The sequence below is a fragment of the Trachurus japonicus genome, chromosome 7, assembly GCF_045865225.1.
Source record: "Trachurus japonicus isolate A0001 chromosome 7, Traja_1.0".
NCBI lineage: Eukaryota > Metazoa > Chordata > Actinopteri > Carangiformes > Carangidae > Trachurus > Trachurus japonicus.
Window position 1 is genome coordinate 21,584,015 of NC_140913.1, and position 20,123 is coordinate 21,604,137.

General features: G+C 42.2%; 1 protein-coding gene across 4 annotated transcripts; it reads right to left on the reverse strand.

Moving 5' to 3' along the window:
- Nucleotides 1-857: 857 nt before the first annotated feature.
- mybpha (myosin binding protein Ha) lies at nt 858-19,861 on the reverse strand. Of its 4 annotated transcripts, XR_015036165.1 has the most exons (13): nt 19,598-19,861; nt 16,979-17,044; nt 16,302-16,436; nt 15,720-15,887; nt 12,005-12,093; nt 11,716-11,911; nt 11,163-11,302; nt 10,148-10,307; nt 8,564-8,700; nt 4,288-4,474; nt 3,471-3,533; nt 1,335-1,377; nt 858-1,185 (listed from the first exon to the last, which is right to left on the reverse strand). XR_015036165.1 is itself a non-coding variant. In XM_085782091.1 (12 exons), exons 1-11 carry the CDS (start codon nt 19,830-19,832, stop codon nt 3,493-3,495), a joined length of 1,554 nt encoding a protein of 517 aa, XP_085638217.1. In that variant the 5' UTR covers nt 19,833-19,861; the 3' UTR covers nt 858-1,185; nt 3,471-3,492. The 4 variants fall into 4 exon arrangements, 2 of the variants coding, with proteins under 2 accessions (XP_085638217.1, XP_085638218.1); XR_015036166.1 differs by lacking the exon at nt 16,979-17,044; XM_085782091.1 differs by lacking the exon at nt 1,335-1,377.
- Between the last annotated feature and the right edge of the window lie 262 nt (nt 19,862-20,123).

A 20,123-nucleotide genomic window follows, 5' to 3' on the forward strand; every position in this document is an offset into this window, starting at 1 on the left:
ACGCTCAGTTCAATAGCCTATTTACCACGTCATACACTGGTCCATCTGCTTTAGCACTCATGTGTGTAGTTAGACAAGCATGCATTTTTTTTTCTACTGTAAGAATCCTAAACAAACAATCCTTCAATCTCCTTTTGATTTCAAAGCAGCCATTCTTAACTGCTCCCCCTTTAGAGATCGTAATTTTATGTTTTTCTGTAAGGAAATGTAGGGGGTTTAAACAAAATTCTTAAACAGAAACCATTGCAGCATCATGTTTTGAGTTCTTTCTGCCCAGCAAGTTTTGGTATTACTTCTCTTGAATCGTTGTCTAAGCTGGTGCTGGCTCCTCAACCCACCACCTGCCTCCTTGACCATTAGCCAGCTGAAGTCCCCAAAGTCCTCTGGACAGTTTTGGAGTCCCCAGACTTAGAAGGATGTCTGCTGGCTGCAGAGCCGTTTCCTCTGGGACGACCACTCTGCTGATGTCTTCAAATTTAAACTTGAAACTCACCCTTTATGCCTGAATGTTCAGTTTGCACCTGTTACTGTTCTGCCACAATGGTTTGGCCTCACTTCTAATTAATATAGTATAGTTCATGTTATTCTGCAGATGAGGATACTACAGAATATACTGAAATTGGAATTGTATTTCCAATAAAACATATCAATGGTATTTTTCCAGAGTGACAGTTATCACTGTACTCACATTGCCACCATGACACACTTTGACAGCCATACGATCTGTGTGCATCATTATAAAATGACAAATCTGCAAACACACCATGATTTTTTTTTTTTTTTTTTTTAACATTTTACACAGCCCAAAACATTGTGTAGCATTTTGCTTAGAAATATGTGTAGAGATCCACATAATATATAATAAAATACATTTTTTATTAAACATCAATATAGCCATTGCAATAGCATGTCTAAGGATTCACTGTTTTATTGAGAAGTACGTGTATATACTATAACAAACAGCAAAAGGACACAGGCAGAAAAACATGGTAAATATAACCGTACATACATGTAACCAACTAAAATAACTTGCAAACTGGGATGGGTCCTCCCTGCTGAGGGGAGTGGGTGAGTTGGGATGTGCTGGTAGAACTAGATATGGAGATGTTGGTATGTTCTGTCCCTTTCTTCATTATGTACACTGCTGCAAAGCCAGCCATGACTTCTTTCACCTCCTCAAACACTCTGGACAAGATAAGAGAGACATACAGAGAAGGTTAGAGGGATTTATTACATATGAGCTAATGCACACACGCACATACACATACACTTACACATACACATACACATACACATACACATACACATACACATACACATACACATGAACCCACCTTAAAACATAAGACCTGGACTTCTGCTGGTCCTTAAAAGCCACTGGTGGAAAGATAATTAAAGCAAGAAGAGGGTTAAATGGGGTCATGAGGTGTTAATATTCACTTTAGCCAAGAATGTTCTGGGAGAAACTGAGTGCGTGTGCGAGACTGTGGATTTGCATGACGTTGTGTGCGTGTGTGAGATCCACTGCGTATTTTCCATCAAGGATTAAATGGCTTGGTTTTTGTCCCCTTAGCCCATTCTCCCTTCTTCCCAGAGCACTCCACTTGGCCTGTTGACTCATGGTAATGTGAAGAGTTTGGCTGTGTGTCAGATCATCTGGAGTCATTTTTAGAAGCTGTGGAGTGCCGTGCTGACATCACCCCTAGCCCCCACCCAAAGGCGCTCCCTGTCTAATCCCTCGTTTTCCCCTTGAGGGGCCCTCCCATGTATGGCTGTGCCTTATGGGACCGCATCCCGACACCCTGTACTGACTCACAAGCATGATCACATCATCTATAGGGCGCATTTTGCACTTGACATGAAATGACTCCTTTGGTAATCTGATCACAAGTGGACAGCTGTAAATACAGGTGTGAACGCATCCAAATACATCCAGGATGCATTAAGGTCTGATCACTCGAGCCACGCTGGAGGGGTGGTCAGGAAGGCATGTGACCCCATTAGCAGTATAGTGTGAACACACATGTGTCCCTGAGCGTACTGAAGGTCAACTTTGTAGTGCACATGTTGCACAGCAACTGCATCCAGTTTATTTGCTTACGTCAAACAAGTAAGACTGAGAATTGAGGTTCTACGTTCAAGGTTGAGTACGAATGTGACACTGCAATCTTCATCTAAGAGTACAAAATGTTGGCAGTGGTCATGGTTTTTCAATGACAAAAACAACCGTGTGCTGCTGAGGCCACTCTGAGATGAATTTTGATGCCTTTTGCTAGCTAATGTTTTTAATCTATTTTACTGTAGCTCATTGTCAGCTGTCTTACTTGATTTCTCCTTAAAGGTCAAAATCCTCACCAGTCATCAGTTAAGTGCTTTAAACAGGAATTAAATTAGGAACTGAAAAGCAGACCCCACACAAAAAAAAAAAAACTCTTAAAGCTGCTTTGGCTTTCAGTCTTTGGTCAGTTTTCTTACAGGATATACACTTGCCAGTGTTAATACGATAATAATCCCAAGTGTGGTGGGGGTAGGAATTTAAGTAATTATCAAATGTCCCGCACCATGCATAGAAAAATCCAAATTATTTAATGAATTAATTTCTTGTCTAACTTTCAAAGACCAGGGTGAAGGCTAGTGAGCACAGATGAGGAAAGAGAATAAGTGTGGGAAGTGCCATCTAAGATATACACTAGCCTCTTGCTCACGATGTACAGTAAGCATGGGCAGTTGTAGTGTTTCACAGTGGTATGTCCCTTACAGTTAGATAAAAGCATTATCCTTCACTCTCTAACTTGTTTACAATCTTCAACCATCCTGAGCATCTCTTCATCGACATGTCAATAAATCATCTCTCTCCTTGTTCTTCTCTGCTCAAATGTCCTGCTCTTCTCCCTCCATTTTTCCCTGTTGTCTGTTTCATCTTTCCACTCCCTCTCTCAGCACCTCGTGCTTTTTTTTAAACAATAATTAAACAGGGCTTCTCTTGTCAGCAGTAGAAATGACACTGTGAGCAAATCCTCCCTGGCACTCCTTGAAAGACTACACCCCTCGAGCATTTGAAAAGCTTAGATGAAAGTGCCAGTACCAAAACATGAACATAGCTGCCTCATAGTGAGGGTATAGATAGAAACATGAAAGCTGTAAAAATATGAAATTTGGAATTTCTATTTGACAGACATTAACCTTTGCCACATTACCACTTCCAAAAGCGGAACATGTAATGTGCAACATTATTTTGATGCTTTGGGTTTAAGACCACTGCATTTCAGGGAGGGTCAGCAGACACAGGAGCATTATCAGCCCACCACACTGAGCTTCGTCGTCGCTGGCTTCATGTGTAAAAGCAGTAATGAGCTGTGTGTTGTCATTGCAATAGCTGTAGCATAAGAGAAATTTGTCTATGTGTATCGTGTTTGTGTTCAAAACAATGCACAAATAAAAAATAGCATTTATTTGTCTTTGTTACCTACCATTGGACATGTAGATTGTAGTTTATTTTCCCTTCCCCTTCTCAGCATCTGCAACCGTAACCTCTGTTGGGAGAGACATGTATGATTAATTATGCTTTTAAATGGGTTCGTATATCAGTTACACTGTTTCATGTAAGTTTGAGATCAGGGAAATAGGAATTATTTGCTGGGACAAATAACAGATTCTTCAAATTCCCAAGATTTAAAGGGCTGCTAAAGGATAAATCTCGTGATAGTATCCATGTCTTTCTAACAAATACCATGAAAAGACCAAAAGGGACAAAGAATACCCATGGAAGTTGTCTATTAACTGTGAATACAGTCTGATCAAACAGACCTCCACTGTTAACACTGTTTGGTTGCTGTTGTGCAGATCATTTCACTACCGTGCAAAAGAGCACTGCAGTTTATTTTCAGTCATCACTCAGACATATGTACTGCTGTAAACAGTGACTAATGCACTAAATCCAGAACTGTAAACAGCACCCAACAAATGCACTATTTTCTATTGTTGAGTAACGTCTGCAGGGCAACCACACACTGTTGATTTTGTGGGACTTGTGGGCACTAATATTTTATTTTATTTTTTATTTACCTTTTTTGGGGGCATTTTTTGCCTTAATTTGATAGTATAGTATAGAGAGACAGGAAATGGGGAGGCAGAGAGGGGGGGGAATGACATGCAGTAAAGGGCCGTCCGATTGCGGGATTCGAACCGGGGCTGACTGCAGGGGGAGGACTGTAGCCTCTGCATATGGGGCGCTGCTGCAATTTCTTTTAACCAGCCTTAACAATAACTTTGTGTGGAGATACATACGTTTGACCTCCAGCTTGCAGGAGACAACAGCTTCTCCCTGGGCGTTCTTGGCTCTGCAGGTGTACACGCCTCCGTCGAAGGTGCACGGCTTTCGGATCTCGAGGGAACAGATGCCCTGGTTGGAGATCTGACGGAACTTGGGGTCGTCGCCAATGATCATCTGATTTTTCAGCCATTCGATCTTTGGCTGAGAGTGGGTGAGGAGACAGTCATTAAAAATGAATCTGTACCCTATAAACACATTCCCTGTTTTATTATGGTGCCAAAAAACAAGATTTCCTCTCAGCTCATGCTGCTGTTTTGAAACTGTAGCATCACATGTGCTGATGATTTTTTTTAGCCACGCTGTCGGCCCCACCACCAGGATTAAATATCTCAACAATTCCTGGATGGTCGACCATGAAACTTTGTACAGACATTCATGGTGGCCAGAGAATCCTGTCGACCCTAGTGATCTCTTGACTTTTCACTGGTACAATCAGCAGCAGTTCACTTGTCCAGTCTTATCTCATCATCTTCTTGATGGATGCCCATGAAATAACATTTTTTGTATCCAGTATCAATTTTACTATCCTTTCAAGTATGATATTGTAGAATTATTTTTTAAAAAATGAAAAATTGAGCTTTTTAAAACTTTGGCATACAGATGCATACATGTTTCACAACATGTACTTATTTCTACTGTATTAGAGCCACTTTTCAAACTTTGTATCTATCCATAATCTTTTTGCACACAAAACATCTGAGTAGACTCGACATTCAGTTTGTTCAACCTGAGTCTTGCAGGGAGCTCAGACAGTCTGTCCTAAGCGTGACAGTTAGGTATAACGGGAATAACATAAACCTTCTCCTGACCTCAGATATGTACTGCTCTGGGTTTCAGTGACACTCTCCTTGCATGGATTTCCTCATCGTCCAACTTCTTGCAAGGTGATTCTGGTTATTGAATTACACCTCAGCTGATGCATCTCAGAGCAGAGAGTCTTCGACCCTTGCTCACTGATGTCTTAAACATATTTAGTTCTGCTTATGATAAGTTTTCAAAATAGATGTTTCTTCTATTTTAAGCAGTGAGAGAACTCACGTATTGGTTTAGAAGGTAAAGAAGGGCAAATATTTGCAGGAGTATGTAGGTCATTCTGTAGTGAGGTAACAGCTGTCCTCTGACTTTTAGTATAAAATTTTAATTCACAAAGATTCAATCAGTATTTTGACATTCAAGCATTCAAGGATTTGATTTAAATGTTAAATGAAGTTGGACCCCCCCAAAAAAAGTTGTACTAAGGTGGGCAGACACTGTGAGGTGAAAATTAATGCCATCCGTTGGGTACCCTCAGTTGTCATTACCCCTGCTGGTGGAGGAGGTGGAGCATGACAAATTGAGTGACATGTTTTCATGTCGACCAAGCACTGTATATTTGACCCTTTGGCAGTGGAGCAGATGCTGCTGATGTTGATGATGCTGTTGCAAACCAACACCTCCAACACACATTAATGCTGCTTGTGTGGTGATGTGAGGAGAAGTGCAGGTTTCATATGATTGCATGAGATCATAGTTTGGATCAGTGCATCAGATGGAATCGGATGCTAGATGATTGAAAAAAGTAGGATTCCGGTGTGTAAACATTTCTAGCCATGATAGCAGTGTGACTATAGGATGCATCACTAGGACATTTTGTACAGATGTCCAGAGAATGACCTCCCCAACCTTTACTTTTTTATCAAATCTTACACTGCACTTTAGCTCAGTTTAATTTATCTTACCTTCAGTTAAAACTCATCACCTGTGTTGCGTATCTCTGAGCCTGGTGGTCAGCTTTGTCTAAATGACATTAAGATAACAAGCCAAACAAAAAAAGTAAATCCTCCCTCCACTTGTCTCTGCTGCTCTTATAATCTTCCTCTGTCCCATCATGTTTCTGTGTTTGGACATACGTGTCTATGGATCTCACTGGGATAATCAGTCACACTGATAACAGAGCTGCAGTCTGGATAGGTGGCAAAAATAGTACCTTCTGCACTTCAGCCATGAGAGGACACTAAGCTATACCTCCTATCACTGTGTCTTCTTTGTCTTTCCTCCTTATCTTTTCGGTGCTCTCTGCCTCTTTATGTGACAGCTCCTTATCAGAGGCAGCAGAACAACTTATCACACTACATGCCTTTCTGCCAAACCTCCTCAACAGTGTACCCTGTGCCAGCTGAGAGAAGGCGGCTCACTAACACACTTGCAGGCCACATATATACTGTATGTGATATAATATAATTTACACTTGCTATAAAGAGAAAGTGTTTGAGGTGAGAAATTTAATTTTATGTAATTATGTGACTTAATACAGTTAAGTCTCTGATTGTTGACATTTTAAGGATTAATCTGAGAGTTTCATATGAACAGGGTCAACCATGGGTTAGGTCCACATCCAGAGTAAGGAGAGTATTAAATGTCTCTCTTTCCATGGTCCCCTACAAATGATGTGTGGATATGTTTTCACACAGCTTCTACAACCCAGTTGCTCTAATTGAAGGATCCGAGCCTGTTAGGCCACAGGAACAACCATGCAAGCAAGATTAATTTAGACTTGTTGGGTAGACTCTACACCAGGCATGGGCATCCTATTCCACAAAGGGCCAGTGTGGCTGCAGGTTCTTGTTCCAACCAACCAAGAGCACACAGTTTGACCAATCAACTGTGCAGCTGCTTGTTTGGAAAGAAAACCTGCAGCCACACCGGCCTTTTGTGGAATAGGTTGCAGATGCCTGGTTTACACAAAGATCCGTAGGCCCAGAGCATGAATCAACAGCTGAATCCTTATTTTCAAATGCAGGAGTCCGCAGAGTGTGTCACGAGCCATCAACAACTCTACTCCCGTGCACACAGACACATGCATTTGTTATCTCTTCTCAGCTGTTTTGAGCCCAACCCAGTCTATTAACCATCACTCCCTCTTTTCTTAGTCCCAAGAAATGTTGATTGCAGCCTGAGCCAACTCCAGTTCCTCTTTGTCTTGACTACTCTAGGGTGTGCACACTGTCCGACCACTGCTGTACTTGATGACAGGCCAAGGACGGCTAGGACACATAATCGAATGCATGTCCATCATGGCTGGCCACCTAAGCTGTCTGCGTCAGCCAGACAACTGTAAAGATATGTTTAACCGGAGCAGTGGTCGCCAAGAACAGTGAGAGACATACTGAGATTTCATACAGACATTCCAGTGCAAGCCCAGCCCCATTTATACAGTGAACAGCAGTGATATTAATACCTCATTTGAAGCAGTTGTACCGTGCTCTCTCTTCACTAAGAACATTATGGTTTAAAGGTCCAGTGTGTAATAATTGGCATGGTTTATTGGCAAAATCTGAATATATAACCCATGAATATGTTCGCATAAAATAAAATTTGTTTGATTTTTGTTGCCTTATAATTCTTCTTTTATATATACATATAGCAAGGGTCTTGCTTTAGAGTGTTGCCATCTTGCGCCGCCATGTTTGTACGGCAGCCCCAACAGAAAATCCAGCCAGCCAGAGAACACGTTTCGCAAGTTTCGCCAACAAAGAAGAAGGCGGAAGGAAAGAAGAAGGAGGAGGAAACAGCAGACATATTGTAAAATGGTTTAGATCTTCACCTCATTGCTCCATGCTCCTGAAATACTCCAGTTGTTTACCAGTCATGGTGGTAAAAAAGTTTTTTTGTCCTCGGAGGCCGATGGGAGGGGTGAGTGTGAGCGAGCGAGTGAGCACTGCAAACTAGAATCTGAATGATGTCACGGTTTTCCCTCCATTTTACACACTGGACCTTTAAATCCAGGATAACAGATCAGAAAAAAAAAGGACTCAGGCTTCATACGAGAAATGCCTAAAATCTTGACAGGACATCCTATCCTTCATTTGTCCATATAATCAACAGATGTTTCCCCAGGGTGTCCTGGCTGTGAGCATGTGCTCCTAACATCCAATCAGGTGTAAAAATAGCAACCACTCAACAGCTGGTATTACTGTAGCTATCAGTGATGCATAGCAGGAACACCACCGTGATCCTGGACAAGATGCACTCCAAGATAATAGATGATAGGGTTGTGATTGAATTAACTCTTATTTCTTTGACGGCATTATTGGCAAATATTTGGTCTCGAGTCTTTATATTAGATAATATGAGGTCTTTGGTAAAGAAACTGAGCATATTTATATTTTACCCTGGATGCACTGATCCATGGGCCTGTATTCAGACTGCACTGGCATACAGAGACATGCAGCGAGTTAGTGTGTGTCTCACCTTGGGAGACCCACGAACAGAGCACAGCAGCTTGGTTGTGTATCCCACAGTGGCGGCACGGTCGCTGAGGGCTGTGGTGAACTTTGGTGCCTCATTGAAGTCATGCTCCTGGTACTCAGGAGGCTTGTACACAATACCTGTGGGAACACATGGAGCAAGGTAAAGATCTGAGTGTATCCTGTAAAATTACAACAGTCTGAATACATGATCCTTTGGTAGGTATTTGAGGAATAGTAATAAGTGACAGCACTGGAAGCTTTTCACAGTGAAGCAGCTGCAGTGATGTGACATACAGGAGCACTGAGTGAACACTAGAGGATGATGATTATGTAACATCTGCTGAGTAGTGGGTGAGCAAGGAAAGGAAAGGAAATATTCTCCTTCATTCAAAAGTTTGTGCTGCGTTCAAGCTTTCAAAAACATATTTGTACAATTCATGTATCTCTCTCTGTATCTCCCCTGCAGGCAAGAAGCTGGCAATTCTCAGCTCGTCCTTTACCTAAAATGCAATTATATGTCTGTATAATAATGTTCAGAACTGTGAAACTAACTAGCCTTCCTATCACTGTTGTTGTTTCAGCCAGGAGTTGCACATTTCAACTTCACTGGTTGTGTAAGATTACTTAGGTATGGTGGCCCCGTCAGCTCAACACACTGTAACTTGAGAAAACATTATGCAAACACATGAATGTGCTGCACAACTAGCCATAAGAGGGCATTGAACAAGTTCCATCCGGCTTCATCACTTTATTTTTGAAATTTCTTTATTTGGATAAACCCCTTGAGATGTATCATCTCGTTTTCGAGGGGGCCCAAAAATCTTTAGTGCCGTGTTGTGGGACGTTGCATTAAGTTGCATGAGTTGAACTCTTAGGGCCACCATACTTCAAAAATAACAATATAATATATAATTAATGTTCATATTTTCACAAGCTGATGACCCGTGGACAATGCCACAGGCAATACATTTGCAGTAATGTGCAGCACATGCTTAATAGAAATTCTGTTTTCAGTTGAAGGAAATAGTCAATAGTCAAAAGCTTAGCAGAGAACAAACTAAATATAGTCAACTGAATATTGTGTTATTGCCACTTCCCCTCCTTTCAGATCATTAAAGAGAGAACAGAAAGAAACATCACATGATACCAAGGAACACATAGGTATGCACAGGCCTTTGCAAACCACAGAGATTTAGTGTACTGACCTACAGGACGTCACCACACAACATTTTGGGGGTGGCAAGCACAGGTAAATATAAACACATCCTCAAACACACACACATACAAGAAAAACATTTGCTCTCACAGCTGTCTTAATGATGTCGGAGCCTCTTTAAATCTATTTCGGTAGCAGCTGAGCACTGGCCAAGAGAGCTGCCCACTTATGATTAAAGCAGTGCCAAAGCCACTTCCACTCCTCAGGTCCTCTCTTTAAACACACACACAAACACACACTGACAACTCTTGCAGACACATGCTCATTAAAGTGTAAAGTACCCACTGCAGCCCTGCCTCCAAAACTCTTGCTCATTTACACAATCTGACCCCAGGAGAATTAAAGTACTGTATATATCAAAAGAGTCACCTGTCTTCTGGATGGTGGCCACGTCCTTGGTGGTGGCACATTTCTCACTCATGCCTACTTTGTTCAGGGCGAACACTCTGAAGGTGTACGAGTTGCCCATGATGAGGTCTGAGACGGTGGCGGTTAGCCTGTGGTAGTGCTCCAGCACTGTGAACCAGTCCTGCAGGTGGAAACACACAAGACGGCTCGTTCAGTACAACATTGCCAGGAATGGGTTATTACCAAAGGGGTGTCAATCAACCAATCATCAACCATGGACTATCACTTTTATATAGACAGATTTATCTTTTCCTAATCCATTGTCTTCATCCTCTTTCAGGATTTTCTTTTCACTGTCTCCAACAGTTTTCACTCTCTCTCGCTCCTTCCCCTTCATTTAAGTCCCTAAACAGGGCTGAAGCTCAGAGGTGACAGAGCATTTGCCGCTGCTGCACCCAAGCTTTGGAATGAGCTGCCTTTGAATGTCAGACAGGCCGCACTTTTAGTCCCTCGCCTTTAACTCACCTTCATTTTTTTGTCTGTCATTCCCTAGAAGCACTTGCAGTGAGCTGGTTTGTTCCTTTATTCAACTTCTTTTTGCTTTGTTTGTTTGCCTTTTCTTGTTGTTTTTTTGAAGTGACTTTGTGCTTGTGTTATGCCTTTTACCTTAATCCTAAATATTTTTATGTCTCAATGTAAAGCACTTTGGCTTCCCTTGTGGTTTTTAAATTTGGTATATAAATAAAGTTGATTGATTGATTGATTGATTGATTGATTGATTGATTGAAGTAATGCAAGCAGCACGTGCTGGATAACAACAGGTCTTGCAGTTTCTACATGAGCCTCAGTGTGTGGCTACATTTGCAGAGGTACTCCTTAATTCACACACATTGTTGAGAAATGTGGAATAAAAAAATACCCTTTTACAACCAAGGAGGATAGTTAATGTAGTGTTGTGGCTGGAACCTAAAAAAAAAAAATTCTACTTTGGGCTCTTGTTAATGAGTAGATTTGTACATGTACAACATCTGCCTACCCCAGTCTTTTTGTCGGCCTTCTGAATGGTGTATCCGGTGATTTCTGTGTTGCCACTATCCTTGGGAACAGTCCATTCAAGAGCAGCATTGAAGCCCCAGCTGTCCACCAGCTTCACACTGGCAGGAGGACCGGGCAGCTCTGAGGAGACACATCACAACTACAGCATAAAAGAAGATTCAAATCATAAGCAGTGTGTTCCTCAGAGAAAGTAAGATGTCTGCTCCCAGCCATGATAGATCAAAAATGATTTACATATTTGTTTAGCAATGCCTCTAATGTGTGGCTGCATGTTCAACTGCAGCAGCTGACAGCAGATTCAAACACAGGGTCAAAGAGCGTTGTTGTTAAAGGTGTGATGTATGTTGGCTAGTGCTTTGGATTTCTGTAGGAGGAAGTCACAAGTCTCAAAACTAACGAGCCGATTCATCAGGGAGGTCTGAAATAAGTCAGACATTTACACATGTTGCACGCACACCTGTTGCCATGAGGACATACTCTGTGTGCAAACCTGTTTATGTTGTGTGCAAACATGCGTGCCACATGCAACTCACCAACAATCTGGATTGTAATGTTGGCTTTGTCTTCAAAGCTGTCCACTTTAACAGTCATCTCGTAAACACCAGAGTCCTCCCTCTGAGATGTGCGGATAAACAGGATGCTGTCCTTGTCAGAGTTCCTGATATTGACCCTCTTTGTATCCACAGGCTGACCATCCTTCAGCCAGGACACCACAGGCTTGGGCTTGCCCTGAGGACGAAGGTGACACAAGCTGAAGTGTGATGATTTTATAGAAGTTACTTATGGACTTTTATTACGAAATATATGTTTGTGCTGGCTTACAAGAAACGGGATGACCAGGTTGATCTGCTCTCCAACATGCTTGACGTGACGGGATCTGAGAACACGGGGCAAACGGATCTTGGGTCGGTCTGAAAAATAGAAACTCAAGTCAAGCTCAAGTTCCACTTGTGCCTCATCCACCACCATGTTATCTAATCTGATTAACTCATCTGCTGTTCTTAACATATGATATAACCTGGACAACTGAACCCAATCATCCATTTGACAGCCATAGGTAGCATTACCAGCTGTCAGTGTGCAGAGTACAAATTGTGTCAAGCACAGTCCCCAGTGGGGCCGTGCAGGTTCAAAATGACAGGTCAACAAGATCAAAATAGGCAGGCCATAGTGAAGAAAAGCATCATTGCTGAGGGAGCTAAAATTAATCCACAAAAGTTTTTATCCATTTTTAACAGTTTTGCCGAAAGCAGATTGTTTCATATGGTGCTGTCTTTTAAAGGTGGATTTTTTAAAATGATTTATGACTGTAACCAAAAATGAACTGGTTTGGTATTGATTTTCAGAGCAAAAATTCCAAATATTCTCAACTTTCATCTGTGATATAAATAACAGCTTGAATATCTTTGAATTTTAAATATTTGAATCAACATTAGATTCATCAATATTAAAATGATCATTAATCACGGCTGCAGACACAATATCATTGTAAATGTTATTAGTCATAACATTTCATTATACCTACACAAAGACATACACAGAAAGAACAGGAGTAAAGACACAAAAACAAACAATTGTTTTGCATTCTTAGATCTAGTCTTTCATAGATAAACCCAACGTCTGACATTCGGTTGGAAAACAACATCACACTTGTCACGAAACAACACATTGCATGTCTGCAGAAAAGCACAGTATCTGGGCAGAGAGAAGCAAAAGAGGAAGACCCCTCATCCTGACCTGCAACTCTCAAAATAGCTATGGTGACGAGAACCTCGACACGTGTTCCATCATGTCATGCACAAGAAGCAACAGGAAGATGTCGTCACTTTCAGCTGACAGGAGCGGCTCAACGTCACATTTAGAGTCAGAGTGTCTGAAAACTGTAAATACCTAAATCAATTGCAAAGACTGCTTGTGTGCTATGGCTAAAAGATAGCTGGACTATCATATGGCTGAAGCTGCATCGCTGGTTGGGCTCCGTGAGACCAGCCGCTATGCTGGGTGGTTTCACTCAGGCTGGGTGCTAAGTATCAGCAACAGCATCTCTCGCATGTTTCTGCATAAGCAGCAAATGTCTGAAAAGCTCTCTGGGCTTACAGGATACATAAAACCACCAGGCTGCTGCCCTCCATCACCTATCACCCTGCTGTAGCCTTCACTTCTGCTCATCCACTCCACATGTCCTCCTGTCTCACTACATATCAATGGCCTGTCCATCTTTTTTCTACCCATCTCACTGTCACATTTTCTCCTGTTTCTCTCCATACCACTTGATTTCTTGACCAGAAATATCTCATCCACCTAGTTCTAACATTTGTCACCTTAGCACATCGGCAGATGCTGGGATCGGGCTCCTGGAACTATCATTCCACATGAAGATCAGGTCTGCCTCCAGATTTGGCTCAAACACTAATCCCCACTAATGAACACACTTCCCAGCAATGCCCAGAAGTTCTGAAGGCATTACAGTATCCAGCAGCCAGCAAGGCCCCCTGCAAACAATCTGTAATCTGTCTTTGTCTCTGGATAAAGTGTCTTTGTTGAGTGGGGTGTGGGGGGGTGGGGGCTTTCAGCATATGTAGGACAGCATGTCTTTATCAGATGGATGTCTGGTCCAGCAGTGTGTGACTGACACACAGCTGAATTTACAACCCAACAAGCCACCCAGAATCCATCAATTAGGCTCACGTTTCGCTCACCTCAGATGACCAGCAGTTCTGGTTGCATGACCGCATTTCTCCACCTAAGTTTCCTGTTTGTTCGCAGTGGTTTGAACCCCACACCAGCGAATAAGCTCAGAGACAGCGAGCTGCACCACTGAAAGTGGATAACTGGGGTATGTCAGCTCAGGTCTACACCACGTCAATGTGACTCAGTGTGACTGCCGGTGGTAATTCACGGCTGCAGTAACGAAACCAAGTTTGGTTTAAACAAACAAACAGGAAATTGACAGTACGATTTCAGCAAACCACCTATGTATGTGGGTGTGGTGGTGCAGACTAAAGAGATGTGAGGAAATCAGTGTCCATGTGTTTCAAAGTCTTGACTTTGACTTTCATTTAACTGTGAAAAAGGCAATTCCTGATATATTAAAGTCCAAATGGAATTAGCAAAGGTGCCCAATTTTGCCAATTCTTTTAAAAACCCTGCCTCTTAGATGTTATAGAGTAGGATTGACTGTTAAAACCCAATTCACTGAATCTTAAAGCTGACATTATATGCTTGTTTGGCAGGATTACAATAGACTACAAGCAGAGTTCTTGTATGACATTTAATTGGAGTAGAAGCGGCTTCTTTTCAAAAAGCTCCCTTTCTTTCTTTTTTTTGTTTTAGCTTTCTCAAAGTCAGGTAGGCTATTATTAAAAAAACACTTGTTGATATCTCCACTGAAAATTTGTAGTAACTGCCATGCTTGCAGCTCTGTGAGCTAAGTGCTTACATCTGCATGCTCACAATGATAGCTGCTAATATGCTGATGTTTAGCAGATATAATGTTTACCAAGCTAACCATCTTGGTACAGCATGCTAATATTTGCTAATTAGCACTAAACACAGTGCAGCTGAGGCTGCTGGAAATGTTCTGTCAGGGCAGAACATTTCACTTATGAGAGGTTCAGTGAGTGTTTATACCATGCCCCTGATCCTGTATGTCTGTAGAGCCTAAATTCAGTTCAGTAATCAAGCATCAATTATTTACTTATTTACTTTACGATTTTTCATATACAATTGGTTTATCAGTAATGGTCAAGTTGCAGACAAAAAACAGTTGATGGTTCAGACTTTTGGAGTGCCAAAACAAAAATAGCATAGTACATTATATTATGTTTATACAGTATGCCGATGAGTGCTAAATTAAACTTTACTATGATCTAATGCTTTTCCACCAAGACTGTCCATAGACTTGCTATTAATGTAAGAAACAAGGAGAAAATTTGTGTACTTGACCTTCTTATTTGTGATGCCAAACCTGCAGTTACTGTTGAGGATGTGTGTACATATGACTGAAAGCTTGATTTACAGCTAATGAAAGCACATGTCAGCACCTGTGAGATTTATGTGCATGCATCTGTGCAGTCTATCTGAGGCCCCGGTGGTCAACACCACTACTGCCTCCCTGGTTGCAACATGAGTATTTTAAGGATAGGTCATAAGTTACAACTATCAGAGAGCTCTTGATAAAGAGGTAAGAGATACACAATCTTATAAGTTGTCTTCTGAAGGCAAGTGAAAACCTCAAATATCAACTCTGGACAAATTTATGGAGAGAAACCCAAACAACTTTTGGACTTTTTTTTTTTTGCACTTTTGGACACTAAAGCCCTGCTCCACATACAGAAGACAGAAATCCTCATTTTACCACATAAGACATATCTGTTACTCCTTTGAAAGAAAGTGTCAGCTTCTACAGGGACAATCTTAAAAGTGCAGTTTGGGGGTTTAACTGCTTTTCTCTGCATTGATTCATAGAGTGAAATTTCCTTTTAAGTGCACACTGCTGTGCTGTCCTCTTTGAGAAATGACACTGGCTGCCACTCACCAACAACCTCACGGATCGGCACCGGCTCAGCGAGTGTCCCAGGTTCACTGCGGCCACCAGGGTTTACAGCCACCACACGTACATGCAGCAGGTCGCCGGTTGTCAGATTCTTGATGCAGTAACGGTTTGTTGGGGTCAGCTCCTCGTTACTAACAACCCAGTCTGTCGCTGCAGGGAAACCCATGGTTGGTGTTAGTGTGTAGCTTTTACTGCAGATTTTACAGCTGTTGTACATAAAGACAATTAAACATGTGAGTTTTCTATAATTTCACAAAGCGTAAAACATCCCTTAATGGGGCATGTTAAGTGGTTTATCGCCTGTCGACACAAGTTTACAAACAACCTGCCCATAAGAAGTACCCTTTGGCCAACATGATGAAATCTCAGAAGGCATGCTGTCATCTGAGCAAACGAGTGCTTCTAAAAGTGGTGTCAGGAGATACAGTGACAGCCGGTGAAATGCTGCCTGCCGTATACGGCCTGGACCCAGCTATGAGTCTATCTGCCCTCTGACACTCCAGGGACAGGTGCAGGCCTCGCAGCCTCAGATACATACTGTACACACACATACACAGAACTCACTTCCATCCTTGCAGTACTCGATGGCGAATCCATCCAGGCCGGAGTCGCCGATGGTCTCCGGCGTCTTCCATTTAATGGTGAGGCTGCATTCGTTCACGTCCTCCACAGACACATCCAGAGGAGCGCTGGTGGGGACTGAGGGAGGTTCAAACACAGCAGATTAAGTACTGGTTAAAGCGGAGCATGACCTGAGGCGACACTGAAAACAAAAGGCTGCACTAATTATCAGTATTTACAGTTTAATCATTTTGAACAAAGAAGAGAGTATCCATCACAGTTTCCAGGGTTTTTACACATTTGATCTGTCCAACCAAACACCCCACACCCAATATTGTTCAAGCAGTGAATCTTCCCACTTGAGAAGCTGGAACAAGATATTTTTTGTATTTTTGCTTGTTAACTGATTGGACTGAAAGAATAAACCAAATGGCCAGATTAAAGACAGAATTTTTAGATACAATTAAAACTTCAGTTCCATCAGTATGTGAGTAAACATCCAAACAAACTCTCAAAAGTTTTAACCATCTTGGAGAATTCGTTACCACACACTTCACATGGTAAAAATCTCATTTCGGAATAGATTTTCCAATGTATCCCTGTTGTAACATTTCAGATTGACCATGACTGAGTGTTCAAAGCAGAACCAAGCTAACAGCAAAGCGTAAAGTTGGCGTTACCTGCAGGAGGTGGAGGAGTAGGGGCCTTGGGTGGTTCCTCAACCACAGCAGCTTCTGCTGGAGCAGCTAGCAAAGCAGGAGGTTAATGTTATTATGGAAACAAACGCCAGCAATGAGGACCTGATGTATCCCCACAGCATCTTTTCCAAAGCAATAACTTTTTTAATATGATCAAATTTGCATATGTGCTACAGCATCCCGATCACATTTCTGGGGTTTCTACTGGAAAAGATCCCAGGAAGTTGTAGGTTTGTAAAATATCCAGTTGTTCTCACAGCTGGGGAGAAGCATAGTGGCTGGCACTTGATTGATGATTATGTTAAACAAAGTCATCAATGTTTGCAGTGTATTTTATGGCTGAGTAGTAATGTTATTGTCTGTGTGCTGGTTTATGTTCACTGTCTGTGGGAGCATCTGCAGCAGGAGCAGCAGCTTGCATTAAAATACCATTAGGGGAAGACAATTAGCAATTTACATTATGACATTACTCATGCAGGAAATTAATCTGTTTCAAGCTAATTTGATCAAGATATGTTCGAGTGAGGCATGCAATGAGACAGAGCAGTGTGGACAAAGGCTTTCTGTATTCACGCTGACAGGACTAGGTGGAATTATGACCCAAAAACAGACCCCTGAACACATTTAGGACACAATGTAGGAGATCTGCACACACAGAACCAAACCCTCATGGACTTTCAGAAAGACACAGAACTCAAAGAGGAAATTTCACACATGACAGACACAGAAATACCAATACACATAATAGATCATGAGCCATAGGCATACACGGCATGCGTAGTGGGACGCAACGTAACACACACAAACATATATCATGCATTACAGCTTGTTTGCGTGGACAGCCTGTGGTGTGTGTTTACCCTCAGCAGGAGTTGTTGAATCAGCTCCTCCGTCGGCGGCCGCGGCCTCAGCTGAAGTTAGGGGGTTACATGTTGAGGTTAGAGGGCACAAACAAAACCAGTCGCTCTACCACAGCCACCGCCTATGTACTTTAACACCAAGGTCAGGTGAGTGACATCCATGGGAAATTTGAATGAGAAAAAATAGGCACAAATGAGTGAGAGTCAATGGTTCATCTCAGGTGTTAGCAGTACCTGGGGGTGATGTAGATATGGTGGTTTCAGCTATTTAACCATTATAGAAGTCCACTGTATTCTGGGCTGCTACCTGTTGTTACCTTTTACAGGAACAGGGACTTATACAATGGATAATTGACTCTAAAGGGTTAATGGTCATAAGTCATGAACAGTATGTAGCATTAATGATACTGTGATTTACAACAAGCAGCTGGATGTTAGATGCATATTTGCAGCTAATAAAGGAGGCATCCTGTGTAAGACAATTCAGCTTTGGGTCTATTTGTCCAGTCACAGTTACTGTAAGTTAAGTATGGCGACTGCTACAGTATAAGCTGCAATGTCCAGTCTCCAGCAGCCCTGATTACTGTGTTGCCAGACTGGATGGTTTGCAACCATCTGATCTGAAATACTTTTGATCATGTTGCTATTATTTTAAATGTATCATTATTAATGCATTGTCTGAAATTTCCCTAACCCCTATGATAAAACAGAAGACCGGATTGATATACAACGCTTTACAAAGTGAAATGGCCACACTGCGTTTGTTCTTAATTTGTGTTCTCCTCTGCTGCACATGCAGTGACTTAGAGCAGGTGCAAGGATTAAATTTTTTTTTCTTTTTTTCACAAAGTGGTCACAGTGTGTTTGTTCACTGGTCATCTGCGGACACCTACTTTATCTGTGACAAGTTTCCAGTAAAACTGAGTAGGTTAAATGATTACAACATAACAATAAATTCAGATATAAATTGTGGACATTTCTCTACTTTGAATTTGTTGCTATGCTTTGCTCCTCTGGTGGACCTTTACAACTAAAATTAAAAAAGGTTTGAATTACAGGAGCCACTGTGTCCACAAATGCAACATAAGGGAAATTGCGTGACTACACTGGTTAGAAATATTTCTCTCTAATGATGCTCATTTACTCTCAGCTGGCAGTTTACTAGGTGCAATTAGATAAAACTAATAAACCCTTATACAACAGTGCTGTAATAAATCCTCCCTATATGAGGGTTCGGTTTTTATTGAAACTGTTTCAGTGAGTTGTTGATTCAACTTTATGGTCATTGTGGAGGCAGTACTGAAAACCTGTGCTGGTGCATTATAGACTACACAGTTGTGTTTCTCTTGAATGCAAGTCATTATCACAATGCAGTTCAATAACATCACAAACTACAACCACCCAAAATGACCATTAAGTTGAATCAACACCTCTTAGGTGTGGTTATAACCCCCATACCACTTTATGGAGGTTATAAAATTGCAGTGAACCCTCTTAATGTTGAAGGGAGGATTTAGTGCAGCACTATTTTCAGCTGATTGTACCTACTAAACTGGAGAGAGTTACCTCTCTGCTTCCAAACTCTAGTCACCAACAAAAGCAGCAGCCTGTGATTTATTGCTCCATGCTTGTGAGAACCTAACCTAGCTGAGAGCAGTAGAGCTAACCTCCAATCCAGTTACTGCAAAAAGAAAAAAGGAATTTTCGTGGTTAAGTTGACTTTAGCTCCATGGTACAGCACCTGGGGCGCTTTCCTCCGCAGCGGGGGTGTCCTCAGCTGGGGCAGCGGGGGCCGCCTCTCCCTCGGCGGGGGCAGCCGCCGCCTCAGCCGGTGCCTCAGCGGGAGCAGCCTCCGCAGGTGCGGGTGGAGCCTCTGCCGGGGCGGGCTCGGGCTCTGGGGCGGGGGCGGGTTCAGGTGCCTTCTCCACAGCCTTCTTGGCCGGGGACTTCTTGATGGGCGCAGGTTTGCCTGGCATCGCGCTGACAGACGGCTACTCCTCTGGATGGAGGAGCCAAGAGGGTCTTAAGTAATATATAGGGCTGTGAGTGAGGGATGGTGGGGTTGTGCGCAACTCCACCCATTCCCAGACTTTGATGCCTCCCTCCCTATCTCTGTCAGGCCCCCTAAACTACACAGACAGGAAACATCCTGCCTTATTATAACCCCTCCAACGTTTCTTTTTCACTTTTACACGTCATTAATCAAATCATTAAATTATTTTTAAGAAATGCCAAATAATTTGGCATTTCTTGAAACAGGATGAGGC